A 16,226-nucleotide genomic window follows, 5' to 3' on the forward strand; every position below is an offset into this window, starting at 1 on the left:
CACACCATATACGAGTAACGGAGCAGATGTGAACATCGACAATTAAAATAATAAAGAAACGTCCTAGATTAATCCAATTTATTCTCGAGAAAAAACGCAAGAACATAATAAATTATCGTGCTTTATTATTCCTACGTACCGATAAGTCATAATAATATAGAATAGCTTAGCGTTACAAAATAGAAAATATTTTATTAACAACGATGAAGAGGAGTTTCGTAAATCAGATGAAGTAGGGAGATATTGCGCCCGCATGCCCACCCCCGGGGCAAAAGTAACAGTGAATTAAGTTTTTCCTTGCAAAATAAATTGAGACAAGTACGAGGAGCAAAGGAAGATGTGAAAAATTGAAAATCAACGCGCGATCGAACCAGCAGGAAGCACATAAGGTTATGAATATATTAAATATATATTAGCTAACAGGTATATCAGCATAGAGTCCTCCTCGCTGTAAATTGACTTTTATTCAATCTCTTGATAATGTGCGTTGGCTCTTTCACATTACAAAATCCGGACGTTCACGCTATTATTATACTTCATTGCCGTGCGAGAATATTAAAAAATATTTCATAAATAATATTAATAGTGTAATGCTTAAATACGCTAGGCATAGTGTTTAGTCTTTTAAGATACACCTATAAACTAACACGTAAATAAGTCATTTATTACATATATAACGCTTCCCATTCGTCTAGTCGCGCATCAAATTCCCTCTCTTATTTCCCCAAGACGCGCGTCCTTGAAACAGAAGGATTCAAAAGTATCCGATCAAAAAATAATAAAATTTCACGAGAGCTTCTGCGATTAAATCGGTCCTGCAGCGATCTGGAGCATTTTCCATAGCCATCTCAAATTCTGATGTAGATATTCGACAAAATGAACGCGCTCGTTACTTTCAAATTTACACGACACAATCGTTCGGCCGCAAAGTAATTGTTCGATGCAAGAGAATAACTTTTTGAATTTGCACATTTAACATCAAAAGTGACAAGGGGCGAGCAGAGGACGTTGTAGGATATTTCTTCTTCGTAGGAAACAGTAGGGATGGGGGTTTAGGCAGGAAGGGAGGGAGGGATTATTATTAAAGATCGAATTAATAATTTAATTGTGCGCGATGGGGATGAGCTTCTCGCCGGCTCCCAGTGCTGGCAGGGGCGCCTCGACGGTCAGGACGCCGTCCTTGCTCAGAGAAGACTTGATGCTCTCGGGGTTGGTGCCCTTGGGCAACAAGAATTCACGGTTGTACTCCCTGTAGACTGATTTGCTCTCTGTCTTCTCCTCGTGCTTGGCATGGACCTTTAAAGAGAGAGAGAGAAAGAGGTCAGCGTCAACAAATGTGCCTTTAATTATTTTTGTTAGTCTTTTCTCTGGTAGCTTTAATAAAAAACAATGCAGTATTAACAAAAGCAGCCAAAGCTTCCTCTGTACCAAAAAGCTTCCTCTGAGAAAACGTCCCGTCCTATAGCCTATATATATACTATACGTAATTGCTAAGAAATATAACGTCCATTTAAATTATTCAAAGAGCAAAGTGACGGCGTGCGACTACACGTGACCTGCTGCAATTGGGTCACCCGTTATTAATATCAGAGGCATCGAACGGCGCGGCAAGTCCCGAGAATATTTTACGAGAATTACGCACTCCGGTTTCCAATTACGCGGGAAGGAAGAGACTTTACGGAATATCTATAAATAGACGATAGCGTTACGATATCGTTATTTATTAGCCATTAGCGTCGACATATCGATGATTGGCCGTGCAAAGCGTCATCGGGTCCCTGACGATATTGATCTTTCCTTCGAACGTCCACGGGCCGACGACTGGCCCACCGATGGTGCCTACCGACGTCCCTACCTCTACCCTTGGTACGTTTGCAGAAAGGAAAATCTAAGAAGGCTCGACACATTATAGCATCGCTGTATGAGTCAGCCATGAAGCCGCCATTGTGCCAGCTAGGCCAGCGGCGCCCTCGACTAGGAGACGAATGCGTCCAATGTGTATAGCTACTGCTGCTCGAGAATTGAGCGAGGTCAGTGACGATTCTCGCTCGGAAGGAACTCGCCTGGATTATTGGAGTACGTCAAGAAAGTGCAGTCTGATAATATGAAATGCCTCTAGAGTATGTCAAACCGCTGATAAACATTGGCGAATTAAGATGGAAGCGAAGCGAGTCGCTTTGCTGGAACTTTACGTGGAGAAGTAGGTTAATCCAATGAGATAAAGAGAGCCCAAAGTGCGTGTTTACGCTTTCCTCCAGCTGCAGTGGAGGCTGAGCGGGAGAGCGAGAGAATACGGGATGGCAATAAAACCCAAGGAAAAAGCACCCCCGAGAAAAAGAAGAAAATCCCGCCGGGAAGGCGCCGACCCATCTGCTTGACCCACCAGAGTCTGCCCGACTGAATCCGGGTGAATCGATAGATACGTACGCGAAACTGTCTTAATACACGTGGAACAACGTTCCTATTTCTTTTCCTTTTCCATTCCCTCTCCCTGCGCCCAGCAATCATTTATAACCAGCCAAGGATATCCTGGAGACGCCAGCTCTTTATCCTGCGACTAGGAAATTTATGGAATCCTCATTAATCACATTCGGGCCAACCGAATTGTTGTTATCAGTGAAAAATAAAACTGTAGATTCTGACAACGTAACGCATGGCGCGCGAACGATAATACTGATAATTACAATAAATATAATTCTAATCGAATGGCAGCCTCCAACGTAAGGCCCAATTACAGAGGAGTAAAACCGAATGTAAATCAGAGGAATTTATCCACAGGATATTTGGAAGCGCACCCACCGGTAAACGAGAGTGACCGGGATACTGCGTTCGTGTGTATCGGTCGGTTCAAGAGGTTCCCGACACTAATTGCATTACGTAAAGTGCTAATGACTTAACTTCGTGTCGACAGTTTGACATACAAGCCCGTTCGGATATCACGAGACTAATTGTGAGGCGGCTCAGGAGACCCTTGGGAAATAAAATCGATATCCAAATTATTAGCCGTGTAAGGAAGAAGAAAATCCGCCAAATTCGGATTATCGCGAGAAATACGCTACTACATTTAATTTTTTGATAATTTGGATCGCGAGCCACTTTTTTTTTGTCTACTATGCGACGTGTCTCTGCCGTTTAGTATAGTTGGTAGAGGGCCAACGTGTTACCAATATAACGAATCCAACTATTTTAGTCGACGATTACGTCAACAGTCTTGCCAACCGCAAGGATATATATACCTATACGTGTAGCTGCACGAAAACCTCGAGTAAAAATTGTCGGGCAGCTGTTTTACATATTTCGCCAACTATATTCCCCAGATCGTTAACAAAATTGTTATATAAATCCTGCTAAAGATCAAATATATGAAATCAGGATCGCGTGATCCTGACAAGGATCGTCAACTCGCGTGCAGCCACTATCGACCGATAAAAGACGCGAAATGGTTCAACGAGTCACGCGATTCAAAATTTCTAGATCCGACCTGATAAAGCAAAGACGATCGGTGCTTTTTAAATCCGAAATTAAAAAGCCGCAAGAGAATCAACAATAAAATATGCAAGAAAACGCGGCTCCCGAGGAAACTTGTAACACAAGAAGAATTGCGTGAGGCTGGAGAAAACGAAAGACACCCTGACTGGAATCAGCGGGTAATTCAATGCGCCATCCTCAGCTCCCCAGTGTCGTCTTACCGGCGAGTGCGGGTTACGTACTTTTCTTTTTTTTTTCAACGTCCTTCACAGTCTTGTTTTCCAACGACCAAAGCATATCGAGGACCACTGTCTACGTTAGGTTATCAGTTTAATAAAAAATTGCGCAATGGTTTGTTGCATCTGGAAAATGGGGAATCGTAAAACAATTGACAAGAGATAAAAAAAACCTAAAGGTCAATCCACAACGCGATACCTCCCGAGTATCTTAACTCTTGGTTCTTGGATCCTCCAGCTTTCATCCGATTTCCTTTCTCTTCCTACACTGCGGCGTATCCACCCACCCTCCCTCCCTCCCTCCCTCCCTCCCTCTCTCTCTCTCTCTCTCACACACACACACTCACTCTCTCTCTCTCTCTCTCTTTCTACGCATGAGTCGTAGCCCGTTCATTCAGCTTTGGCGTCGGCATGAATGAAACTCGCCTGAACGGCGCAGCGTCGTGCGGCCCGCTTTCCACTATCCGAAATAACGGCAGCCGCTGCCTTGCCTGACTCAGAGACTAAATATAAAGCGCCACATTTTCGACGTTAGGCTCGTAGAGAGCAAAGCACAGCGCGACAAGACGGCGGCCGGGGAGCGTCCCGACGCCCTCGAAATTCGATTGAACGAACGAGCCGAAGGAAACTCGAGAACCTTCTGCCTGCTTTGCTATTTAAGGCTCTTCCCTTTCGGCTGCACGCTAGTCGTTCGGGAGGAGGTCGAAGCTGGAGAAGAGGTCGACCTTGTTCCGGGTATCCTTTAAGGGCTCTAGGGAAGGGAAGCACCAACAACAAGTCTGGTTCCAACCAGTTGACAACCGGACTGCAGCCTTCGGTACGGAAGAACAGAATTCTCCTTGCCAATAAAATAAAGCCGACACCGGTCCGTTAGATGAGAGACAACTCGAGTCTGAGAAGGCCTCATCCGGCGCCTACGCCGACGCGTTTCTTTGGCGTCCACAGTGCGAAGTAAATTAGGAGATTCTAATGAAGAATATAAATATTTCCGCAGATTGCGTAACAGAGTCTTAACGTACACAGTACAGGAGCGTCAACAAACATTAGAGACGCTTCTGCCAATTCGCCTGACACTCGGAAGCCACAACGCGGGACACGCGGGACACGCGGGACACGTCGAGCCTACCGGAACGAGGATGCTGAAGTCCAGAGAAACGAGCAAAGGCTCTGGAAAGAATTTTGAACGTCAAATAAAATCAGCGTCTAAATATAGAGATGATCCACGAGAGAGACTCAATGCCGCTGACTTTCGCCAAAAAGAATAGGAGAGGGATCCAGCGAGCAAGAATTACAGAAGAAAGGACCATCCCGTTACCAAAGAGCCGAACAAATTTGGACAATGAAATAAGACTCGTGGGAGGAAAGAAGGAAAGGTCGAGTTCGCCCGTGAGGTCATTCCAACGTGAAGACAACGGCAAAAGGAAATGGCAGGAGAAGTGCCAGTATTGTTTCTCGCGTAGCAACAACTCGGAGCATTGAACTGGAGTTTGCACAACGGTACGTCGGCATCTTTACTGTTTCTTTAACCTTTCTCCATTTATTTCCTACGATCGAATCGATCTCTGACATTTTCAGTGGTCCGATGCAGTGGTCCGACCTGCCGAGGTACCTGGCGGAGCCCACCGCGAGAGTTTTCCAACGTTTTCTCTTTTACCCGTAAAGATAGCGCATAGCGAAAGAAAAAGGAAAAAAAAGAAGCAGACTAGTTATAATTCAGCACGTCGGTTCACAATGGCGGCATTATTCCGGTCTGCCGGTGTGACGACCACCGGTATTTTCGGAGCTGGTTATTTCGGTCGTCGGACTCGAACCGAGTCGACTCCCACCTTCGTTTACCGTACACATCTCTCCTGTCCATCCGTAACTGCCGGCCATTTTCGAAATTGCGCAGACCCACCGCGAAAACCAAGAAAAATATTCAGTACGCCGAACTCGCATGAGCACAATCCACAAATAGGAGCTTCTCCATGGGATTTCTTCGGCTGGTGCACGTAAAAGTTAAACTTTCCGATATTTGAAATTATCATCGAGAGGAAACACGAGGAGCATCCCGTAGGTCGTCGTGTCTCTTGTCTTATGCAAACGGGGAACCAGATACGCGCCACCTTGGCAAAGTTGCGCAAGTGCACCAGCAAGGAATGCTAAGTGCCCAGCGCACGCACCGGACGCACCGCCGCTGCTGTCCGACCGGGTTGCGACGCAGCGCACGCTTTGCTCTCCTTATTTTCAAAGCCAGTTCAGCAGCAGTTCCGATAACTCTTTCAACATGCAAGACTCACCAGAAGCTTGTTGTCCACAGTCTTCACGACGATCTCTTCCGGTGTGTACTGGGAGACGTCGAAGCGCAGCTTCAGCATCTTGTTGTTTCCCTCATCTTGAATCAAAGGACTGTTCAATCCGTCCAGCCAGGTGCGCGCGTCGTGCTGAGGACTCAGGGAGCTGTTCTGGCTCGATTGCTGTGTGGTCGTGCTGGAAAATTAAAACGACCGAGTCAGAAAATCACGAAAAATCATTGTCGTCTTGCGATTCGAAAAATCATCTAGTTCATCCGTATAAAACACTGAACGGCATCTATTTTTACGTAAAGAGCAGAGACACTGACAGATATATAGAAATGGGGAAAAAGGCAATCGATTAAACAGAGAGCGATTACAGCTACGCGTTTTCTTATGACAATTAGCATCGCCATCGAGAGTTAGTAATCCCTTATCTAAAGATTCCGTCGTCTTTCACATTAAATCTACGTGGATAGTCCGTACACACACACACACACATATATATATATATATATACCCTTTTTCTTCTACCTCTTTAAAGATTTACTCGGGTCTCTAGAGTCTACTAAAAACTAACCTAGACTACATATATATATATATATAAGAGTTAGTAATCCCTTATCTAAAGATTCCGTCGTCTTTCACATTAAATCTACGTGGATAGTCCGTACACACACACACACACATATATATATATATATATACCCTTTTTCTTCTACCTCTTTAAAGATTTACTCGGGTCTCTAGAGTCTACTAAAAACTAACCTAGACTATACTAAGATCTTACGAAGACTAAGGTATCGTTATGCATTACTTTGTCTAGTCTAGATCTGCTCGCTGCGCTTCACTACGCCGGAACAGGCACAGTAACGAAAGAGACAGAGAGAAAAAACGCAGGCATTCACGCAAAGCACAAAGATCAGGGCAATGGAGTAGAGCACGAAGCATTAGACACATGAGGAAAGCTTCCCGAGGGCCGAGACAATTTTCAAACATTTCTCTTAGCTGCCAATGCAAAGTGTCTCGGCACAGATAACGCTCTGGATCATCCAAGCTAGCAGACGGGTCAAAGGTCACGGATGATGGTCGAGTGCGGTGTGCCGCATGTCAGGCAAATCCAGGAAGAGGAAGGTTTGTGATGCGAACGAACGATTGGTGCTTCGTATCTGGCAGTTTTTTCTCTTTTTTTTTTTAGCGAGGCTTTAGAGTGTCACCTGGTGAAACTGTCGAAGGCTGAACGAGTCGGCGGTACAGCACTACTGTCGATCTTCTCCCAACCGCCTGTCTTGGAAGTCGTGCTGCGGTGCTCGCTGCTGCTCGTGTGGTGTCGGCTTGCAGAGTAGTTAGTCACCAAGGGTGCCAATCGCAGCCAATCACGGATACGCAATACGAGGGAAGGAGAGGATAGTTAACTCGTGGTTAGTGTTTTTTTTTATTTATTCGTCGTTTTTCTTTAATTCGACGCATGATCGTGAGTGCTAGCTAGTTCTAGAGTGTAGAGAGGAGGGGTGCTCCTGTGCGTTTTTTTTATCGAAATAGGTCAGGACTGGGTATTGACGATAAAACAAAAGTGCTAGAAACAAGATCTAAGAATGAACGGATTTATATAGGAAAAATGATTTAGAAACAAATGAAAAGTTGATAGAAGAAAAAAAAACACCAAGGTCTCAAAGTGGCAAGGGTTTACGGTACTGCCAACCCTCCTCAGGCACGAGTAAGCTGCACACGGAGATGCCTTAGATAACGTAGGGACCTTAATAAAGAGTTAGCCGACGTAAGCGGAAGTGACAAGTCTTCCTTGTTGAGGTCAATGACCTCCCTCTGGAGGAGGGAAAGGCCCTGAAATAGTGCGCGATGTTATTTCCGTCCTGGTACACCCATAATAAACGTAACATTCATGCCGGAAAGGCAAAGCTCAAGTCCTCCCGAGAACAGAGGGGGGTGGGCTCCGCGCACCCCAGAATTGTCACGTGACTTTACGCGTCGCGACGCCACGAGTTGACATGGGAAATCGGATTTATAAAGACAGAGAGAAATGCATGTATCATTTAAACCGCGGAATTCCCGTCTATCTAATCAGCGACGGGCACGTTTGACTCTTCTCAGAATTTCAGAATGAATTCTAGGAAAAATTTGATAACTCCCTTATCTCGCTCGAATCGCATTCCAACGTAAATTCCCTGGCTCAGGATAGCCAAATATTTGCGTTTCCTGATTACTGGAAAGCGCCACTCCTTCCGGTTGACTTTCAATAAACGCCGTAAATCCGTCCCGTAATTCATTGAGGATTTTCAATAACGGCGGCCATTTTCTTTCTTATCGCACTTCACCGCCACTTGACAGATCGATCGGTTATTAAGTACTAGAATAGTAATAGAAGCCCTTTTCCCTTCTAACGTATGAGCGCGTGACAAGTCTGTACGTACGGTGCCCATTGGTCAATTGGACGGATGGTCGACGTGTGTTTCGCAAAGGGAAAAAAAAAAACAAAAAAAAAACAAATGGAAAGTCGATCAATTTTTAGACGAGTTTGGTGCTCGTCGACACTGACCGAATTCAGGTCTCCTTAAAGAGGCTGAGCCGCTCGTCAACGAGTGTTTAACCGAGACTTCGGTCTCGCACTGAATCACCGGCGATTGCGAAAACCAATCGCACTTGATCTCTTTAATTACAAAGGCTAATCGCGCGTCAGTACGGACCCACGTATGAGTTAATGAAAATGAGAAAAAAAAATAAGTATATGCAAACACACACGTGTACCCACAAGCATGCAATTCCTCGACTAGTCTACGCGTTACGTATATGCAAGAATAAAAAAAGAAAAGAAAAAGAAAAAAATTCTTCAGTGCGCTTCGCTCTCTAAAGCGTCACCGTCTCTACGGACGGTTGGCCAATAGTTTCTGTGTTTCTGTTACCCACCGATACCGAAGGACGGTAACGTGCTGAGGCGGAATAACGTCTTGAGCGAACATCGCGAAGATCGGATATTGTAGAATCCAGAACGTGAGGTCGGATGGTCGAGATGAGAACTGTCAAAGGAACGTCTGCCCAGTGTCAAGTGTTAAAAATGACTGCGCATCCGGCGAGAAAACCAGGAATGACTCTATTGCTGTTTCTGTCTTTCGCTATATTAACACGCGTGGCTATGTAGTAGGCGCAAGTTTAGTCGTACGATTTTCGTGCTTTGCCTATTAACTATGCTTGTGTGGATAGGTGTAGCCATATACGTTTCAGAGTGCGTCGCTCTAGTGGGGAGAAGACTGGATTTTTTGTCCACGTGACTGGTCACGTGTCAAGGACGATTGCGTCACGAGGTGCATTGCGCAAGATGACTAAATACCTTTTTCAATCAGCACCAAAGCGCTTCTCTCCTTTTTTTTACAATTCCACTCGCTGCCATTGTGCGATTGCTCGTATATACCAGGGAGGAATGACAATTCAACATCCTTATCTGCCAGAGATCGCGTCTTATCTATTCGAAAGATTCGGCCGAGTCAACCTTCGATTGAAATTTTGATAAGATTTTAAATTCATCGATTGGCAAAACAGCGAAGAAGGGAGACTCGATTTGAATCTGGTGAGAAGTTCGGCAGAGCTCCAGGGGTGTTTTAACAAAACTCGTCTAGCAGGGGCGTAAAGCCAAAAACGAATTAGCGGCCCCTAAGTCCTATTTCTGCGTGGCACGTTAGTCCGTAATATTCGTCGTACAAAATTTGGTCGGTCGATACGAACAAAGTGACGCAATGCTACCCCTCGGCACGAGCAGCCATTGCACGTGTATCTAAAACCATAGAGCGGCAAACGCGCAGAAGGATAAAAATCAATAAGCCCCAAAAAAATAGACTCGAGTTTCTTTCAAAAGAATTTCCTCGACGAGACAAACTTTTCTTCCCTCCAGGAGAATATCGCGTTACCAAAAGGCTTTATGGGACGACGCTACACGACATCATGAAAACGCGATATTACGTTACGTCGAACCAGTGCATGTTCAGCCAAACCGCATCCACGTTAGTTTCATTTATGGAAAAATAATCTAACAAGCAGTCACGAACCGGAGCTACTAGGCAACCAAGCACAAGATACATCAAATAACAAAAATGTAGACGGAAGAACTCTGAATAGCTTCAGCCGGGTTCATAAATGGCGCAGACCGAGCGAATAATGCTGCACACAAAGTGCTCCCACGTCTGCTGATACCTTCTCTCTGGCTGTCCGTCCGGCCCATTAAAAAATGACAGGAAGAAAAAAAAAGAAAAATGACTACGAGTAGATGGAGCACGTTTGACGCAAAAGAGCGATGAACGTAGTTGATATCAACTCGATCCTCTACGTGTCTATAGAAATGAACTGCAGAAAAGCGAAAATATGTTACATAGGTATGTGAGGCTCAAACACGAAGTGACGGTAGCTACGTGCCTCGTAACGACGCTTTGAGTGGAATGACGAAATCTCTAAAAATAGCGATAACACGTCAAAATATAAAAAATAGTGTCGAATCGACCACTGGGAAAAATTGAATGAAATCTAGAGAAGAATATGCAGTATCGGTTTACACAATTTGGTTTAGACTTTGAAGAAGTATGAAAAAAGATAGAATTATAACGTATACGGGCAGCCAATGTATCTTCGAACGGGTTTGCTAGTCTAATATATTTCGATATCAAAGTGGCTATTAAGTATATATGAAACACTCCAAGGACTCCGGTAGAACATTTATTTTTGTATCTGATCGTTTAAAATAAAGCCGGCTGTTTGTGACTTCACGTTTGCGCTTCACCTGGCCAGTTATAACTGTTTTTTCATTTTATTTTTTTGTATGACAACTGAAATTTCTATAGGAACTTATCTACTGAGTGAGTGATCAGATGATAGACATTCTAACCTGTATTCCGTGATGATTTCCTAGCCGGTCAATAAAATTTCATAATTTCATTTCTAATTAGTTAGTTAATTTATGCTACTACGTTTTATACAATGTGTCATACTAAAAGTAACTTGTTGATTGATTTTTGACAAGTCTTCATGTTGGTATTGTAAGCTAATCGATTAAGAACGTGAGATATCCCTTAGTGGTTGGTAACCCTTGCCCAGTTAATATCGAAATAAACAAATGTTTTTAGGCCTGACTGATTGAGATTCAACTGAATTGGATAATTTCGAGTAGATAGTCGAGTGCTTTTTCGTATTAATTCAACAATTAAATCATTCGTGAAAAAAAAATATACGAAATTCAGCCTAGTCGCTTAGTTTTGTATGTAAAGCATTTAAAATTACGTACACCAGATTTTCAACTCGAATACAAAACTCAAATATAGTTCTTCATCCACACGCGATAGAATATGAGAAACAGCTGTGGAGAGAATACATTGTAACCTATTTCTAACATGTCTCCCACAATAATTTAATGAAATTCTACAAGCTATTATTTAACATAATAGTAGTGGTGCTTTATATTACATTTTCCAACAGAATTCACAGTGCCTCTACCTTATTTCGTATCTTTCAAAAACCAGTCACGTACTGACTACACGTATACAGCTATTCTAGATACTTGTTGCTATTCTCTTGTTGAACTCTGGTATAGCACTCTTCAAGAAATACGTTTAAGAGAAGTTAGAACAATTCTAACACGAGTGACGTGATAAGTGCGAATAATTAAAATAATTGAAAGAAACACGCAATTATACAGTATCTCTTAATATAGTATACAGACACTAGGTATATTTATTAGCGGAATAAGAGGAGAATGTAGGGGATGTAGGACTTTAGGACGTAAGTAACAATTTTATAAAGTTAAGTAAATCAAAATACCTGGTGGTGCTCTTGAAGAAGTTATTGCTCTCCCGGTTCATCAATTCCGTACGGAATCGTGACATCTCCTCTTCCATCTTCCTCATCTCAGCATCGAAGCGTTCACGGATGTTAGAGAATTCTGTATCGATGACGCTGAAATCACCGAGCTTGATGGGGACGTTGCGCTTGATACCACTGTCGGCCATTTTTTTAATTTTTTCTTTCCCGCTTTTGAGACGATTCTGATAAGTGCTCAACACTTCACACACCGTTAAAATATATACAATAAGGAATATATTTCAAAGCAACAAGAATTTCTTTCACTGGAGATCTCACGACGTGCCTCTACACCGTTTGACTTTTCGCCTAGGAATAAACCCGGCTCGCCGACTACTCCTTAAATAGTTGTGCGAGCTTCGTGGCACGATCGTGGGAGTTCGGCAATACTCGGCGTTATTCGGTCCTCGTGGCTGGAGTGGGGAGTGAGAAGAGGGACTGCTTCGCTATGGCAGCCAGACTCTGGGACTCGTGGAATGTTCACGAAAAAAATGCCTACCAGCTAGACGGTACTTCCTACCAGCCGATTCTTCTGTTTTAATAAAACGCTACATTTATTTGTCAGCGTCACGTTTGCCAATGGCAATACACGGCTCCATGAAATGCATGACTAATGCCGGTGGCACTTCGCGCCTTATACAGATCACACTGATGATGAATATCCTACCACGCGACTGATGTATTTAGATTAGTATGGATCCTCAATTGATATACTGTAAATTTCTAGATTATTCCTATTAAATTTTAACTAAATTTCAAGTCCATTAAGAATATCAGAATTTGTAGAAACATATGGGATTACTTAATAAATTGTATGTACCTATCAGAAGTAATTTGACTGATGACCCAGTGGCCTGAAGATTCAGGCTATTAGTCCGTTATAAAACGTCCCGTGTATACATATGTATATTAGACCCACGACTAGCAAGTAATAGCTGAGTGCATCGAGAGTGACGAGTCCCATAAATTGAAAGGAATAATGAATCAACTTAGTGAATCGAATTCAAAGACATCCTGGCTTTCCTCCATCTCGACCCAGAGAATCTTTACGTCACGTACGTTAGGGTTAACGAGGTGTAGCCAGGGCAGCTTTTCTTAACGTTAATTGACTAATTAGCTTACGTTAAGCAAGGTTCACGTAGAGTAGCTCAGTTCAAAGTGATGCTCGTTCGTTATCGATAGAGAGAAGATATTAGAGAATTTATCAGACAATTATGTATATAAAGACTATACTGCTCTCCCAACCATCCAAATGATTGTTACAGACGCAGCAAAACACCCTTAAAGAAAATTGGAGCATAACTTAGTATTTTGTTTTCTAGAAAAGCCAATTATACGCGGAGCTGTCTTGTTTACATCTGAAACCTGTAGAAACCGTTACCGAGTCCAGCTGGTATGATGTTAGTTGCTATTTTGGATATTCTCAACGTCATTTATAGATGAACTCAATGGATGACGTGGTACAAGCTAACCGCCTCCTTATTCTTCGCAAATAGAATTGTTGCAGCGCCCAAAGAAGAAAGATCCAAGGATATATTCTCATTGGATGAATCAAGCATCCATGCGTTTCTCGATTGATCTACGAATCCTATGGATATAGGTATTATCCCGTGCATTAGAAAAAGAGGAATATAGAAGCAGAATAGGTAGAGACGAATATCCGATGACTCACCCTGCAGAACTGCCAACTTCAAACTATATATTTCTATGCTATTCGATTATATGTATATACAAAGCGTCGCGACGCTACAGAGAAACATAGATATGTGTGTCAATGTCAGAATGGCTTGGCGTCCCCCGTGCCTCCTTTTTCTTCCTGCCTGTGTCGTCTCGCTGAGAATTTCAGAGTTTGTGGATTGGCGCGGGGGGATACGAAGGGCGTGACGTCACTGCTTGCCACAGGAAGGACAGATCGATAAAAGCGCGTCACAACACACCATATAAGGCAGAGAGGAGTCGCCGAAGTCTACGTCGATGGTTCTCACCGAATGGCCCAAATCCCAAGTCCCAGGATGGTGAGATATCTGAGGTAGCGTATCGGGACGGAAGGAAGCATTTTCATTTTTTAACGACGTCATCCACTTCGCTTTCTTATTTTATCTTGATACGTAATAACTCGGTTATGTATGGTTATGTACATATAGGCACATTGTTGAAATTACTACTGGTTGGCATTCGCGTACGACTACGTATCGATTACGTAGAGACGTTGTGGGCGTCGAATTTGCTCGGACGACGTCCGTGCCCTCGGCTACGTAGTCACACGACTTCCAGCACCATATCAGGCTACACTCTGGAGCGGCCAATGGGAATCCAGAAGAGATTTTTCATCCTCTAATGACAATACGCAATTTTTATGAAGATTTTGCTCGGCACGGTAGAGGAAGGAGTCACTGAAACATATGTACGTGAATGGCCAATGTTTTCTGTTGAAACAGTCGACAGCGGTTCTCTTGTCTGCACAGTCTTTCGTTCTTTCGTTCCTTAAGGGTGCGAGCAGTGTGCGTGGGCCCTGAAATGACCTCATCCACAGTGACGTAGCAGGCGCAACTTTCCGTGCAGACCTCATTCGTCTCGCCTCGTATCTGCAGCATGTTCGCTATGTAAAATGGCCTCTCTAGACTTTTTACGGCTTAACAAGATCAGCCATGAACATTGCGTATATATATATATATATATATATTATTGATATATTGTGTCTGATATATATGAGAAAACGCTCTACAGGCACTCGTATGCAATATTTGCACCGAGTCAAGGGCTTCGACGACTTATTGAGAATAAGTAGGTGGGTAGTATAGCTTTTTTCAAGTATTAACAAGCGTTGCCTCTGTTGGAGGTGGTGACTGTGACAGATTAATAGCCACGTAGGCAACTATGCAGGTTTACGTGCAAAGCTAGAATACTGTCTTTTGCTTAACTGGAATAGAAATCTCGCCCCTATGGAATTTGCATAGACAACCTCGACCCTGTCGAGAGATAGAGAACGTAGAATTCGTACAGTTCGAATCTGGCCTCGGACACTGCAGCTGTCTCAGATTTTCTTGGCTATTAATAACCTAGCACCACGTACCGAAGCTTCGCTGTCTTTAAAGAGAACGTCAGTTTGGTTGTTTTCTTTACTGCGCATACCGGTACGCCTGGCTGCTACCACCGAATTCCTTCTACAAATGGATGCCTATGCACATTAACGTATCAATAGGTATTTCGAACTTTTAGATACTCGAGATCGTTAAGCCTCGGTCGCTATTTCCTGCAGTCGGACGTTATTTCAGCTACTGCTTGCGATTCTGGGTTCTTATGGGACTTGGCCATTTTTTTCTAATTATTTTCCCTTCTTGTTTCACTCATTCGTCATTGAAAATCCAATATGTGGATGCGAATGACTACTAGGATTACGTGATTGGTTTTGCGCAATCAATTCGATACAAAATCACCACACGTCGCTTTGTTACGTACGAGTTTATTCGTGGCAGTGACATTGGGACGGACTCCAGCGACTTATATTCTGCAATTTTCTTTCGTACGTTATAACGATACAACGGTATTTTGTATATGCGCTTCGCCACACTTATTTATTATAGTTGTTTTCTTTAAAAACGTCTGACAAGCGTGAGTAACTTGTTTCGTACCTGTTTTTCCAATTGGAAGAAGGATAGCAGAGGTAATGCGCTGGAATTATCCTCTGCGTACATCAAATTTCTATCTATAGGTGCTCCTTGGATTATTTTTAACTGGTTTCAGGTAATTTGAGTAAGGTGTGTAGGCTAGTGAAAGTTAATTGACATTTGTAAAGCTACGTTTAACTGTAGAATTGTAGAATAGAAAAACTTAATTGTTTCCTCCCTTCTTAGAATTTGCGATGGTGCTATAGCAAATTTGATATTTAAACGATAGCAAACGTTATTAGACTTGATTTCGACCGTTTTGGAAGTATTGAAAAACTCGTAAAATTTCATCATTGGAATACTGTATCGCGGAACCGGCTATTATATTAAAGTATAGTGTAGTTCGAACTTTCACCGATAAGGGGGCAGCACCTCCTGGGCATATAAGTGCCGCCATCTCTGAGACAACCAGTGAACTTTTTCCAAGAAATTATTCCAAATATATTAGTACAAAAATACTAGCGCCGCGGCTAGGCGTGGCATTGTATTATTACTCTGTAGTATTATTACTTACCTCGCGGCACTGCGCAGTGTACATCCTCGGAAAACTGTAAAATAAAGAAAAGACTTGTTAAAACCTATCTGTTAACTAATTACTTGCTTTTTGATTCGATTAACATTAAAGAAATTGTGGTAGTGATTTTGCTTGCACTCCACAGCATATAAGTGCCGCCATCTCTGAGACAACCAGTGAACTTTACAGCCGAAATATTATATTCGGAATATGT

General features: G+C 43.1%; 1 protein-coding gene across 2 annotated transcripts; it reads right to left on the reverse strand.

Annotated features, from left to right (window-relative positions):
• Window positions 1-105: 105 nt before the first annotated feature.
• On the reverse strand, window positions 106-12,211 carry LOC107270256 (heat shock protein beta-1). 2 transcript variants are annotated; one of them, XM_015745106.2, is made up of 4 exons: window positions 11,792-12,168; window positions 7,195-7,311; window positions 5,984-6,173; window positions 106-1,296 (listed from the first exon to the last, which is right to left on the reverse strand). In XM_015745106.2, the coding sequence occupies exons 1-4, from the start codon at window positions 11,977-11,979 to the stop codon at window positions 1,102-1,104; spliced, it is 690 nt and encodes a 229-aa protein (XP_015600592.1). In that variant the 5' UTR covers window positions 11,980-12,168; the 3' UTR covers window positions 106-1,101. The 2 variants fall into 2 exon arrangements, with proteins under 2 accessions (XP_015600592.1, XP_015600593.1); XM_015745107.1 differs by lacking the exon at window positions 7,195-7,311 and having other exon boundaries at window positions 11,792-12,211.
• Between the last annotated feature and the right edge of the window lie 4,015 nt (window positions 12,212-16,226).

This window comes from Cephus cinctus, unplaced genomic scaffold (genome assembly GCF_000341935.2).
Source record: "Cephus cinctus unplaced genomic scaffold, Ccin1 Ccin1_scaffold0715, whole genome shotgun sequence".
NCBI classification, from domain to species: domain Eukaryota; kingdom Metazoa; phylum Arthropoda; class Insecta; order Hymenoptera; family Cephidae; genus Cephus; species Cephus cinctus.

What these genes read in the sequence shown, in the direction of transcription:
- LOC107270256 (XM_015745106.2), bottom strand. Translation starts at nt 11,979, where the DNA reads ATGGCCGACAGTGGTATCAAGCGCAACGTCCCCATCAAGCTCGGTGAT. An exon ending in TTCTTCAAGAGCACCACCAG is followed by an intron (nt 7,312 to 11,791) that starts GTATTTTGATTT and finishes CTACTCTGCAAG; the next exon opens with CCGACACCACACGAGCAGCA. An exon ending in GCCTTCGACAGTTTCACCAG is followed by an intron (nt 6,174 to 7,194) that starts GTGACACTCTAA and finishes TTAATTTTCCAG; the next exon opens with CACGACCACACAGCAATCGA.